At 41.9% G+C, this 12,819-nt stretch overlaps 1 protein-coding gene across 1 annotated transcript; it reads right to left on the bottom strand.

Annotated features, from left to right (window-relative positions):
* Positions 1 to 4,104: 4,104 nt before the first annotated feature.
* On the bottom strand, positions 4,105 to 9,593 carry LOC148034675 (putative glucuronosyltransferase Os03g0107900). The gene is made up of 4 exons (XM_087679637.1): positions 7,811 to 9,593; positions 7,078 to 7,460; positions 6,749 to 6,993; positions 4,105 to 6,650 (listed from the first exon to the last, which is right to left on the bottom strand). The coding sequence occupies exons 1-4, from the start codon at positions 8,385 to 8,387 to the stop codon at positions 6,173 to 6,175; spliced, it is 1,683 nt and encodes a 560-aa protein (XP_087535763.1). The 5' UTR covers positions 8,388 to 9,593; the 3' UTR covers positions 4,105 to 6,172.
* Between the last annotated feature and the right edge of the window lie 3,226 nt (positions 9,594 to 12,819).

The following is a 12,819-nucleotide window of genomic DNA, read 5'->3' as shown; positions in this document are numbered from 1 at the left end:
TACACTGATGCTGATTGGGCTGGTAGTATTTCTGATAGACGATCTACCAGTGGATATGTGTTCTCTTTTGGGAGTGCTGCAGTCACTTGGAGCAGCAAGAAACAACCTACAGTTGCCTTGTCGAGCACAGAGGCTGAGTACAGGGGTGCAGCAATGGTTGCATGTGAGGTAGCTTGGTTGCATAAGCTACTTTATGATATGCATCAGTCTACAGATGGGCCAGTTGTCATTTATTGTGACAACATGAGTAGTATACACCTGGCAAATAACCCAGTCTATCATGCTAGAACAAAGCACATTGAGGTGCATTATCACTATGTGCGAGAGAGGGTTTTACTAGGTCTTATTGATCTAGTTTATATCAGCACAGAGGATCGGGTAGCTGACATATTCACGAAGGCATTGGGCACAGAGAAGCTGCGCAAGTTCAGAGACCTGCTTGGTGTGTAGGAATTGGGATTGAGCTCGAGGGGGAGTGTTGAGATATCGAGCTCCACTTGTGATACGCCAGGGTGACCGTTGTGTATTTATGTCACCGACTTGTCAGTTGCAGACGCGGTTGGTACACCGCCCATGAATAATAGCTACATGACAGCTATCCTTATCTACTCTAGTTCGTGGCTCAGTTAGTATGCCACCTTAGTTAGTTGAGTTTGGTTTGAGACCCATATATAGGGTTCTTCTATTTCTTTGTATGAGAGTTCTTTTGGCTTACACAACTAAGAAGAGGAAAACTGTTTTCAGCCTCCACCCTTGTGTGTATTCCCCCATTGTGCAAGCAAGAAAGCTACAAGTGAGGCTCTTTCCTTCTCTCCCACAATCGTGACACATAGATGCAATGTTTGGTCAATATTCAAAAGCCTTGAGAACAAAAACGGTATACACATTCCCACATTTGATGGAGGTACTATGAACATCTACATCATCAATGCCAACCCCATTTTTACTTACATGAGTTCCCAACTTTAAGAATTTTGTTGATGGATACCTTTGTGATGGACCCAATGCCCTTGTTGGCCACTCAAAGCCACTCCAATTTCAATTTTTTATGCAAGGAACTACTCCAATCATGCAATATATAGTGCATCCAAAAATAGTTGATTGGATGCCTAAGGATGGGGGTATAGAGTTATGGAAGAAGGATACCCAAAGTAGATCACTACTTCCAAGCGGATGTCCTGAATTGTTGCCAATGGCTAGTTTTGTCAAGGATCATGAGTTAGTTATACCAAGAATAAAGGCTCATATGAGGTTTTGGGAGAACACAAGAAAGGGTCATGATATCCCTATGTACTTCAAGCATGTTATTGACTATTGGGATAATGTTATTAAAGAGATTGAGAGTCATGTTAGTCAAGCAAAGCAATATTTTGCATCACATGCAAACTTTTGGCCAAGGACATGTCAAATAGATGATTTTAGCATCACATCAAAAAATGAAGACTCCAAAAAATATGAAAATTGTTAGGATTTGAGCAATGGAGTGAACACTATTGTGGGTCGCATTCTTTGAAACCAAAGGAAGAATTCAAGCCGTATATTGATGTGCAACATGGAGACTTCCTCTTACTGCGTCCAAATGATGGTAACATTTATCTCATTTGGCTTGCAGTTGCTGAGTCGAATGTTGAGGTGGATAGAACATCACCAAACTACCAAAAATTTTTCATCTAGTATTGAGCACCATGTGCAAAAAGGAAGGGTATGACTAATGCAAAGGTTTATTATGATTGTTGGAATAAGTATTGGATGGAAAATAAGACAGACCCAAAGGTATAGGAACATGTTGATTCAATTATTTGGGCATGGAAATCAAAAAGTTAGGTTCAACATAAAAGAGTGAAGATACCAAAGGCCACATGTGAGAAGGCACAATCAAGCCTACGAAACATGCACTTTTAGTTTACGAGCACATAAAGAGTAAGTAACAATGCCTTCAATATCATATTTCCTTAAATTATATTTTGTTAACTATTGAGTTTTGACTACAATGATGTCAATGACATTCAAATTTTATTAAATAAATTTTAGTTTTCATTTGAATTTATGCACTTTTTTTGCAAGTTTTATTCAATCTTGTCTTGTGAAGAATTTGTACTATAACATAGTCTAACAATGTAACCCTAAACCAATACTTGCAACTAATTGAAAGGAGTTCCAACAATGTTTTAAAACACCACCCACCTTTTCTTAAGAGTTATTTACTAAAAGATAGAGTTACCAAGTCTTGCCAATCCAACATACTTCTCATCTCATCTCATCATATACTATCATCAATGACCTTGCTAATATTGATATTCACTGTAAAATAACAATATTAGCTAGTAATAGTCAAGTGGGCTAATCATATTCATAGCATAGATATATAGCCTAGTCACATAGCCAAGCTCAAAATCAAAAGAAAATAATAAGCATACTAAAAATGATACTTCTCAACCATATTATCCCTTTCTAGACTCATAAAACTAGACCAACTTACTATAACAAATCTTGACCTTGGAAATTTTAATTTTCTCATGACATGGGATTTTTCCCATTTTACCTAAAACACTCTTACAAGGGTTACACTGATCATCTCCCCAAGTGGAAAAGGAGCCCTCTCAAAGAAGCCACTTGGATTTTGGAAGCGGAGGCTCACGAATGCAATAAAGAGGCCTTCACTCCTAGCTGAAGGAGAATACCAACCATACTTCCTATATACCTTGAGCCGTAACCTAAATTATCATAGGACTTTCAAGCCTCCTCAAATGTAATTGAGTCGAGGATGGACAAAACCAAAAATCAATCAAAACAAAGAGTCTAATGGGCAAACACTAGCCAGCTTGATAGAAACTAAGACCCTCAAGTCATAGTCTAATAGATACTAACCAATTTGATAGAGAAGACTATGTTAAGACCTCGCAAATGAGTTTATTCCTAGACTGGCAAACATTGATCGACTTGCTAGCATGAGTTTTGTTAAGACCCCAAAATAAGTAACTATGGCATTGCTACCAAAAACTTCTATATATGAAGTAGTAGTGACTCTGAGCTATGCTTGGTTTCTAACCTACATGTGATTCCCTATACCCAATGGTGAACCCTCGTATAAGCGGCACCACAAGGATGTAATCCTAAGGTGTGCCTATGTTGTACCATTTCTTTTATTGAATAATATAAGAGTAAAACCTTGCTCTCACATGTATTACATTTCTATGCCATGTTGAGTGAGTGATTAAATGCATGTGCATTACAAAAGGGGAGAGATACGTGCAATGTCTCTTCTACGCTACCTATGCAGGCTACCACATGGCACACATTGCACGACCTATATTTGCACTCTCGCTTGCAAACATTGCAACCCCCAACCCGATAGAGATCCCCCTTCCCCACTTGCACTGAGATTTAATTTTAATATACATATATCGCACACCCCCTCCCACCCCCCAAATGACTTCCATGAAGGGCGAGATTTTTTTCTAAAAAAGCCCACACACACCTGCCCCAGACTTTCACATCCATGTAAGATTAAAATATGTTTTAAAAAATAACACATGTATCCCTACCCTCCAAGAAACCCCCCACATGCACACTCAACTTCTAAATCCACATACATACATAATCCGATTAGTAATTTTAGAGCTCTCTCTCTCTCTCTCTCTCTCTCTCTCTCTCATTGGAGGGTGATTCATCAACTGTGCAAATAAAATAAAGAAGGGTAATTCATCAATGATTGTGATGGTGAGGTTTCTGTAAAAGTCAACAATCGTACTTAACTCTTTCTCAAAGTACTCCAACAAACATCATATGATACAAAGAAGATCTCAGTGTTCGATTCGAAACATTTGCTTATAAGGAGATCTCCTCAAGTCATCGATATGATATTTATAACGTGTAATTATGTGATTTTGTAATTATTTTTTTGTTATTTGTTTGGGTTAAAGGAAAACATAAGCATACACCCAAAATTGAAAAAAAAAACGTTTTTTAGAAAATAGATGTCTTGTGAGAAGTCATAGAGGTATCTAAACTTAGAAGTGGGTATGAAAAAAAGTTCTTTTTAGAAAATAAATGTCTTGTGAGAAGTCATAGAGAAGACGTATCAAGACTTGGAAGTGGGTATTTCTATCAACATGAAACGAGTCGAATGTCTGGTGTTCGTCACCGTGCCATCGTTGGGGACAATAACATTACTTATGCTAGTCTGACATGAGAAATAATAATAAACAGCGATTGTTCTCACAAGCACACTCAAGCTTTCATAAAGTTCAAGTGAACCAAGGTTTTGTGTGTACTCACAGGCACTGTTCATTGCAAGTTCCAAATTGGGAGCATGCAGCAGAATTACATCTCTCCAAGCATCTGGATTCCTTGATCTTCTGCAAAGAGAGCTACCACCATTTGGGGGCTGTTTTCAAGCTTGGCGACAATAGCGGCAAGACATCGGATGCACTCATAAGTCGAAACTATGGCGGGTGTCAACTTTCTGGTCCCAGGAGTGCCTCGCAAAAGAAAATTATCAACCCGTGGCTTTATTCCCGTGCCATAACTACTTTTTTTGCTTCTTTACAATTCAAATTTAGCTTCACGAACTGCGTGATAACTAATTGAACAGGTCTCGGCCTTATCCTTTTCGCGTTTTTTGCTACCCACTTCCTTTCAAACGATCGGGCAGTTATACATGCAGCCAGCAGCCACGCTCTTCAAGGTCAATGTAAGAATTTCAAGGGGTTGTACAAATCAATTCATGGTAGTCTCCTACACTACCCGATTACGTATGAGATGTCTTCAGTCGGTAAACCCTGAGAAGAACCAAGGACACACTCAAATTGTTTGCGATTAGCTGATGAAGCTAGAAGAGCACGCTTGATCCGGGTAAATGTTCACTGATAGCCATATTCTAGAGGAGACAATCAGGAGTATGCCGCTGGGTCTTCGTGTAGGTTCATTCGGTCCAGGCCCCATCGGACTCGTGGGCATGGGCGTGGGCGTGCCTTGGATTCACTGGAAGGTTGATGGTTTGTGGGCAACTGGTTTAGGGTCGGCTAATTCCTCCTGCTTACTTTCCCAGCACCTCCTTTGTCGACTTCAGACCCGCCATGCCAGAACAATAGACCATTTATATGGTCCTTTACCGTGCCAATGCTAATCTCTTTCCTAAATCATATACTCTCTTTCATGACCAACTTGCTCTCTCGCAGTAAACCACATCCACATCCATTGACTCTTGCGAACAACTAGCAGTGCACTTGTAAGTTGTACAAATAAGCTCTACATTCCTTTACTCTCAATCTCTCAAATTCAACAGGTTCTGGGAAGGAAATGTTTTGTTCCCTCGTTAAATTTACAAATCCATCAAGCTTGGGATGAGCTTATAGAAGAAAGCGCTACTAAAATTGTCCCCTTGGCATAGCTTCAATGTACCCATCGACTGCCTATGAACAAGCAGCACAGTAGATTGCAGCTTACTAAAAAAGTTGGGTACGAGACCTTTGTTCTTAGCACAGGCGAGCTTGTAGGAGATAAATACGAACAACCACCAACCCATTCGCAGCCTACTTAAGAATTAAGGGCATGCAAACAGAACCGAGCATTAGTTCCATATCATCCTATATGCCAGACGAGTCACGACTGAATAATAATTTGTCCCTAGCATGCCTCCTACAGATTGGAAGTTCTATCTTCTGGCAGAGCTACCTTTGTCTCTCTTTGCAAATCAACCCACAAATACTGTTTGGCTTGATGGCACATACTAACGCCTGTAATGACCATGACTCGTAAAAGTGTGGATTATCCGCATACTACTGCCTGAGCTAATGGTATCTCATTTTAGGATCAGCACAGCTTTATACAAATCATTTTGACGATAAAGTGTAAGTTGTGTAAGGGCTGCAGAGCAGAGAATCTCGACTTTGGCAAAATCATGAGACTAAGTGGTAAACTGTGGCTTGAATGGAAATGTTGCAAGGGAATTAGGCAAGAACTATGCTTGGTATCGAACATCTGATCTAGGCATCGTTCGACCTCTTTAGAAGTCAATGTCTAGTTTCATCCTAAGATCGTGCTGGCATCTGGACTTGAATGAATAACATGAACATGGTAGTAGAAGCCGTTCAAATCAGAACTTCTCCTGACAGGAAATGGACAGCCATGGTGTTCCAACATTGAATGGATTGATGTCTGTAAAATGTCTTCATACTGTTGTTGCTTGCAAGGGCACCTGATTTGGTTTTGGTTTTAGGACAAGCCTTCTAGAAAGTAAATCCAATATCTGCCATGTAGCATCACCTTTTGTGATAGGTTCCAAATACAATAGGGCTTGCCGGTATTCTTCCTTCCAGAGATTTTCCTGAATACTGCTCAAGTTTGTGTGTGAGATTCTCTCCAAGATTTTGTCCAACTTACTTACATCCTTTTCAGGTACAGCCACTGAAATCTTTTTCCAATCTATGACATGAGAGAAAGGAAGAGAGATTTTGTCGGCAATTATAACCGGCACACATCCAAACAATACTGATTCAACCAATCGAGGACTCCAAGGTGCCCAGCCAAGAGGGCAAAGACAGTAAACTGATCGTTGAATTTCCGAAAGATAGTTCGGAGAGCGCGTCCTCTTTATAAAAAACTTCCGGTTACGTCGGAATTTCTTCCAGATGATGGTACGGACACCCCTACCAGAACAAAACAGTGTTATCAACATGTGCTTCATTCATATTCAAGTCAGTTGTAGGTTTATTTGGTTGCTTGCATGCAAATTCGAGATGTCTACCTGCTGTAAACCCGTCCACTGACGTTCTTCGGGTGTATCTCCATTTTACCGCGAAAGAATGCCCAAATGTCTCGATGTCGCATCTCTGGATGCCATCCTTGTTGTATAAAGGTCTGAGGCACATAGGGGGGTATCTGTATATGATCTTTTGCTTGGCATGCATGCTTATCTACTCGAGCAAAGGTCTGTAAAATTACAGATTTCCTGAGGAAACTTGGGATCCCAGCAGCCACAGCAAGATCCTCCTACACAAAGACGAAGGATATTATCAACATCTTAATCAGAAGAGAAAAGCAAGATATGATAGAAGCAAGAAGATCCTCACTTACCATGGTGCGGAAGCATGGCCCATAATCATGAGTGGCAACAAAAATATGGTCTCTTCCACCACTATGATTCCAGTAAGGCATCTCATGGGAGATGAGATCAACGGCTGACTGTAATAGAGAAGGAGCGTGGCCTAATGATGGGAAACCAGTGCTAGAGCTGAATTTGCAAGAAACATACACAGGTACAAAATAAAAATCAGCATCTTCTGCTTGTAAAGTTCTGACAGGGCTGTGAAGCAGACGCTGGTGAATGGCAACTTCCGCAGCAAAGAGATGATTGGAGCATCTATCATCTTTCAGCCAGTCTTCATTGAAACTGGAAGGCAAATCATAAACAAATATCTTTATGCTGTTGGACAGATTAAGTGAGTTTGTGTCATGCCCTGCAAAAGGAGACAGAGGAAATCAAGATCTTGAGTCAGCAGAAACTTGCCAGCTTCAGCAATATGGCCTCAGATGCAGTACTTAACAGTACAAAATGAATTTGAAGTTATATCGCGGACTCTCGTAATCTCGATAAATAGTGACTATTACTGAGACGCAAAAGCACATAAGCTCACCAATCTGATCACTTGCATTTTTCCTTCCGACTATGGAATTTGAGTCATACAAAGTTTCTTCTCAGTACGATGCAATGAACTAATCTGTGAGCATTGACGATTCGAAGCGCTATCTATCCTAAAAAACACAGAGGACGCACACAACAAAATTTTAAGAGGAATAAGGACCTTACCTTGATCCGCCTTTCCTGATGTGTAGAGCAGATCGTTGGATGAGACTTCATCCCGAACATCCTTTGTTTCGCTTTTGACGATGGGGTAAGTCTCCTCTATGAGGTCTGACAAAGCATCCGGATTGAGAATCCTAGGATATTGTAAGGAACCCGAATTAACGCCAATAAGCGAGGTCCCAGCTTCCATCTCAGTGGTTGAGAACGGTAAACAGTCAGGCTTGAGTAGGACGAACAAGCACAAGAAGGAAAAGAGCAATAAGCCTCTTGCATAGTGGCTCCAGAACCTGGACGTTTTATCTAGGCGCACGTGCTTGCATGCTTTGCACTCTGTAGAATTAAAAGCCACCGAGCCTAGTTGCTTGCCCTTGAGGAGGCCACCTCGGAGACTTATTTCCATGCCCCTCATTTGAACGAGTAAGTGATAAGGATTGCCTAGCGGTAGATGGTTGTTGCCTTCCGGAAAATCCAAGCTAGAGCAGCTATCACATATTTCCACGACGGCTTTTGCTCCTTTGGAACCGCGATAGACGTGCGAGGAGGGGCAAGCCACCCAGAGTCCCACAAAGAAACGAAGCATGGCATATGGTAGTTATCGGGCTGAAGACTTGCACGTCATCGCTTGTAGGCTTACATTGCATGATCACAGAGACTTATGAGAGGATCAGGAAAGTAGAGAGGTCATGATCCGAGAGAGGCTACATGAACGAACCGCCAGTGAACCGTTATTTTGCAGTGAAGAGGTGTTTTTTAGCACTGCCAATATTTTGCAGTGAATTAGAGATTTCTTTGCACTGCCGAGAACTTATATACATTGTGCGCGCAGGGCAAGATGGGAGGCCGTATTGCACCAAAAAAGAACCATTCGAACAATCTCTCTCTCTCTCTCTCTCTCTCTCTCTCTCTCTCTCTCTCTCTCTCTCTCTCTCTCTCTCTCTCTCTCTCTCTCTCTCTCTCTCTCTCTCTCTCTCTCTCTCTCTCTCTCTAGTGAGAGAAGATATGGCGAGCAATGCAAAGAGAGCTCAACCGTCCATGATCAACGGAGGAAAAACCTGTACGCCGGCCGAACTAAGTCAAGCCTTTTGCTCGCTAACGCTTCGAAACGCACTCGTGGCCGAGGAAAAGCAACGTTGTAGGCTGCATGTGGAGCATCCATCTTCGTCTTTATCTGCTTCTCTTGTGACGAGACCGCTCTCAGAGAAGAGGAAAGCGGAAACGTGTTTCGTGCTGAATGGAGTGCGAAAGGAGATGAGGAGGAGGCCCTGCGGGCCTGGTCATGGGGTGGAACAGCTTAACGGAAGGAGACAGGGAAGAAGCCGAGGCGGCAAGAGGCAAAGGTCAAGGAGATAAGGAGGAAGCCGTTAGCGGGTCTGTTCATGGAATGCAACAGCTTAACGGCAGCGCACATAGGAGACAAGAGGGAAGGCAAGGAACGGGAGCTCTGTGTGTGTGTGTGTGTGTGTGTGTGTCTCGGAAGCGTGAAGAAGCAGCTGTAGTGAGGAGTTAAGGCAGAAAGGTCCTGGTTATGGCGGACGCGCACAGGAGAAGCCGTCGCCCCACCGACGGAGATTGACGGAAACGTCTATCCAGGGTCGGGGGAAGGTCCCCTTGCTCTCACATTCGTGGCCAGATGCTTAAATGAGTAGAGAGAGACCCCAGAGTGTCTTTCACCATTTGCCCCTTACGGAAGGAGGGTGCTTGTGCAAGAGAAGAGAACCTAGCCATCTCTCCTAGACCCGTGAGCCACCCTTGGCAATGAATAACTATGTACTTGTTGGCCAATGTAGTTCCTCCTAGCTGGTCATCAAGGGTGGGTGAGACGGTGTTGTTGTAAGTCGAGGGTAAGCATGCGTCTTGTTGCAAGTCAAGCGTAAGGGTGGGTGGGGTTGTAAGGACCATCTTGTCGTAAGGACCACGTTCTTGAGTCCTTTGTCAAGGATGCTGGTTGGGTACCCTCCCCACCAAGCTCCACGATGCAACTTAAGTCCTTGTGGACTATTCAAGCCCTAGTTAGCTGAAAGTTTAGACAAGAGAAGAGAAGAGCACTGGGCCACCTTCAACTCTTTGTTTTTACATCATTGTCAGGCAACTCTTTCGCACAAAGTGCGAATTTGCTAACATGTAGAAGGATCGCATGAAACTTAAGAATCTCCTCGTTGCAAGCAACTCACACAAAGTGTGAATCTCCAAGTGAAAGATGAATCACATGAATTTTAAGAAACTCCTCGCTCCGAGTTTCTACAAAGCATAGAACCATTAGAATCTCGAGGGCCATTTGATGGAGATACAAGCAAAGAGGTATCAAAGTACAAGACTATAATTAAATATAAAGGATGGAGGAATAGTTCCTATGGGTGTTTTGCTATGGACATAGGTCCCTTTCAACTCAACTAAATTCAACAAAAAAAAAGAAATCCACCTTCAAAGTGATGAGCAAATTGTTGGAAAAGCTAATTAGATCTCTGTAGAGATGTTGCACATATTTTACACCACTTAATCTAATTGAACTCCACAATAAAACAAGAGTGTGTCAAACAGGAAATTTTATGGAGTTGAACTTGTGAACTTCATTTGAGACTGTGATGAGTTCAAAGTTGTGTATGAGGAAAAATACACCTGCAAAACCAAAAAAGGCCAAACATTTCTTCACAAAGGCTATTATTAACAAGGATCCCAACATAATTATTGGTCTTGTTGAGCAACACTGCATTCCTATGCAACAATATCCATCTAGTGATGGCAACTTGGACTAAGGCCTAAACTTGATAAGAGACTTAACTCAAATTCCCATTATCCCCTAGCAAGGCTTGTTTCCAACTAATGGTTCCATGGAGACTAGCTCTATCCATGAGAGACATAGCAAATCTCCAACTATGGGTGGATGTCTTAAAAGTGTATGGTCTAGCATCCCTCCTTCAAACTAAACCTCATGTTGTGGAGGTGTCTCTAGAAAGAAAGATGAATCTATAAAGCAATTTTTTTGTGAGAATAGAGAAACATGAAAGATTGCTTGACATGCTTTTGGAAGGGGCATTTAAAACCACACACATGTTAAGCTCCACCAATGTTGAGTTGTACTAATGCCCTTTTGTCAAGCCAAAGGATCAAGACATCAAAATCTACAGTTGCTTAGGCCATGATAAATTTGTGGTAAGAGGTACTTGGTAAAGCCAAGTGGATTGCTCAGATGACAGGAGGGGTGACTTCTCTCTACTCCAATCACTATATGTTTGCAAAATCGCACACAACCCACCAACTCCCCTTCAAGGGATAATCGGTACATGGCCAAAAGATTGGTGGAGAAAGGAATTTGCCACTAGATCAATTTATGGAATAGCAACATAATGGATTTCTACACTCAAGAGGAGGTAGCGCAGTTGTAACAACTAGACTAGCAACCTCCAAAATCAAGCAAGCTAACATTACTAGATTTCTTATTGCACCCACTAGGAAGTTGCTTTGGAAATGCAAGAAACCCAAGCACCGTTTTGTCAAGGATCAATAATACATGAGCAAACTGATCCCAGCTTGGAAGAAAAGATTTCCAAGAACAAAAGTGAAGGCATGGAAAAAAATATTAAGAAGGGTTTGACGATCAACTCCATTTGCTTGTATCAACTTGATGCTATGGAAAGTTTTTATGAATAAATTGTTTGCTAAGTGTAGGCTCAATGGGGCGTCGAAGAAATCCCCACTTTGCCCACTCTATAAAAGCAGAAATGAGAGTGTCATGTGCTTGTTTTGGGAGCATAGACAATCAAGAGAAGTTTGGAAGAAATTGTGCAAGTGGGTTCAAGAAGAAGGTTCTAATTTAACAAATAATTTGAAGGTTGCTTTGTTTGGTGACCCACTTCAACTCAATGGTCATTAGGAAACTAGAACATTTTGAGAGGAGTCACAATTAGTTGGATTTGGAAGGAGAGAAATGACAAAGTTTTTGGTAAAAAGTCTCCATCAAAGCAATTACCTTAGAGCCATAAATGTTGTTCACGAGAGTATTAGAAAAACGCGGTCACACCTTGAAGGTGGCATTTGTTAGGCTTAGCAAAGCCAAGGATATTGAAAGGCATGTAAATATTTGCCCAAAAATAGATTTCCGCATTATTTTTACAAAAAGGACCGGGAGTTCCTTGCTAGAAGAGCTAGATTTCGTGAGAGTGTGAGCTGCAAGAACGGATGTGCGTAGGAACGGAGGCTAATATACACAGGCACTTTCCACGTCATAGAGAGGCCTACAGGTTACAAGCCGGCGCTTGCCAGCTCAGCAGGCTACGGAAGGCCTTTTCCCTTGCTGGCGCCTCGAGAAGTGCACCACGTCGATGATTGCACCCCACCAGCGGTGTGCCAGTTTGGCATCCTCTAATCATAACGGGGTATCTTACGGAATCCGCTGCGCGCCCCATCCACATCCGCGGAAGCGTGGGGCCAGCCCCTACTGGGAGCTGGCTCCCACTCTCCCGCCACGTCAGCAATGCCAAAGGTTGAAACTTGAAACGAAATAACTTTCCCATTGAATTTTTCTACCGCAGTACTCTCTTAAAGAACTTTCGCATTTTTTTTATTTTGCTTTGGCGTTGTAACTTGTCTCGCTTTCTTTTATACACAGGCCTTGGCCTATCACCAATTTGGCCTTGCCTTTCGAGGCACAATTTAACTATTCCCCATGCCCTCTTGGACACTCATTGCCCGGGTCACTCCACGATGCACCATAATTCACTCATCAAAATCAAAGTGCATATCACATGAAACAAGAGCCCAAGGTCCGCCCCCACATTCAAAGAGATGGTGAAGTAAGTTACGGATACAAAGCTAAGAATATCCTATGGAAAAGAGCTAAGAACTTTGTAAAATGTGGAATACAATGAAAGTTACAAGTTAAAGAAAGAACATAAGTAAAAGCATTAAATGACTAAATAAGACAAAAGAAGAATGCATTCACACTTGTCCTTACATTTCAAGCGTGCCATGTCGTAAAAGCGACATGTTATGGGCACATTAATCTAAATAAGTGT

The sequence above is a fragment of the Lygodium microphyllum genome, chromosome 6 (genome assembly GCF_053477565.2).
Source record: "Lygodium microphyllum isolate KBCC chromosome 6, Lygodium_microphyllum_v1.1.10, whole genome shotgun sequence".
Taxonomy (NCBI): domain Eukaryota; kingdom Viridiplantae; phylum Streptophyta; class Polypodiopsida; order Schizaeales; family Lygodiaceae; genus Lygodium; species Lygodium microphyllum.
This window is presented reverse-complemented; position numbering and strand designations above follow the sequence as displayed.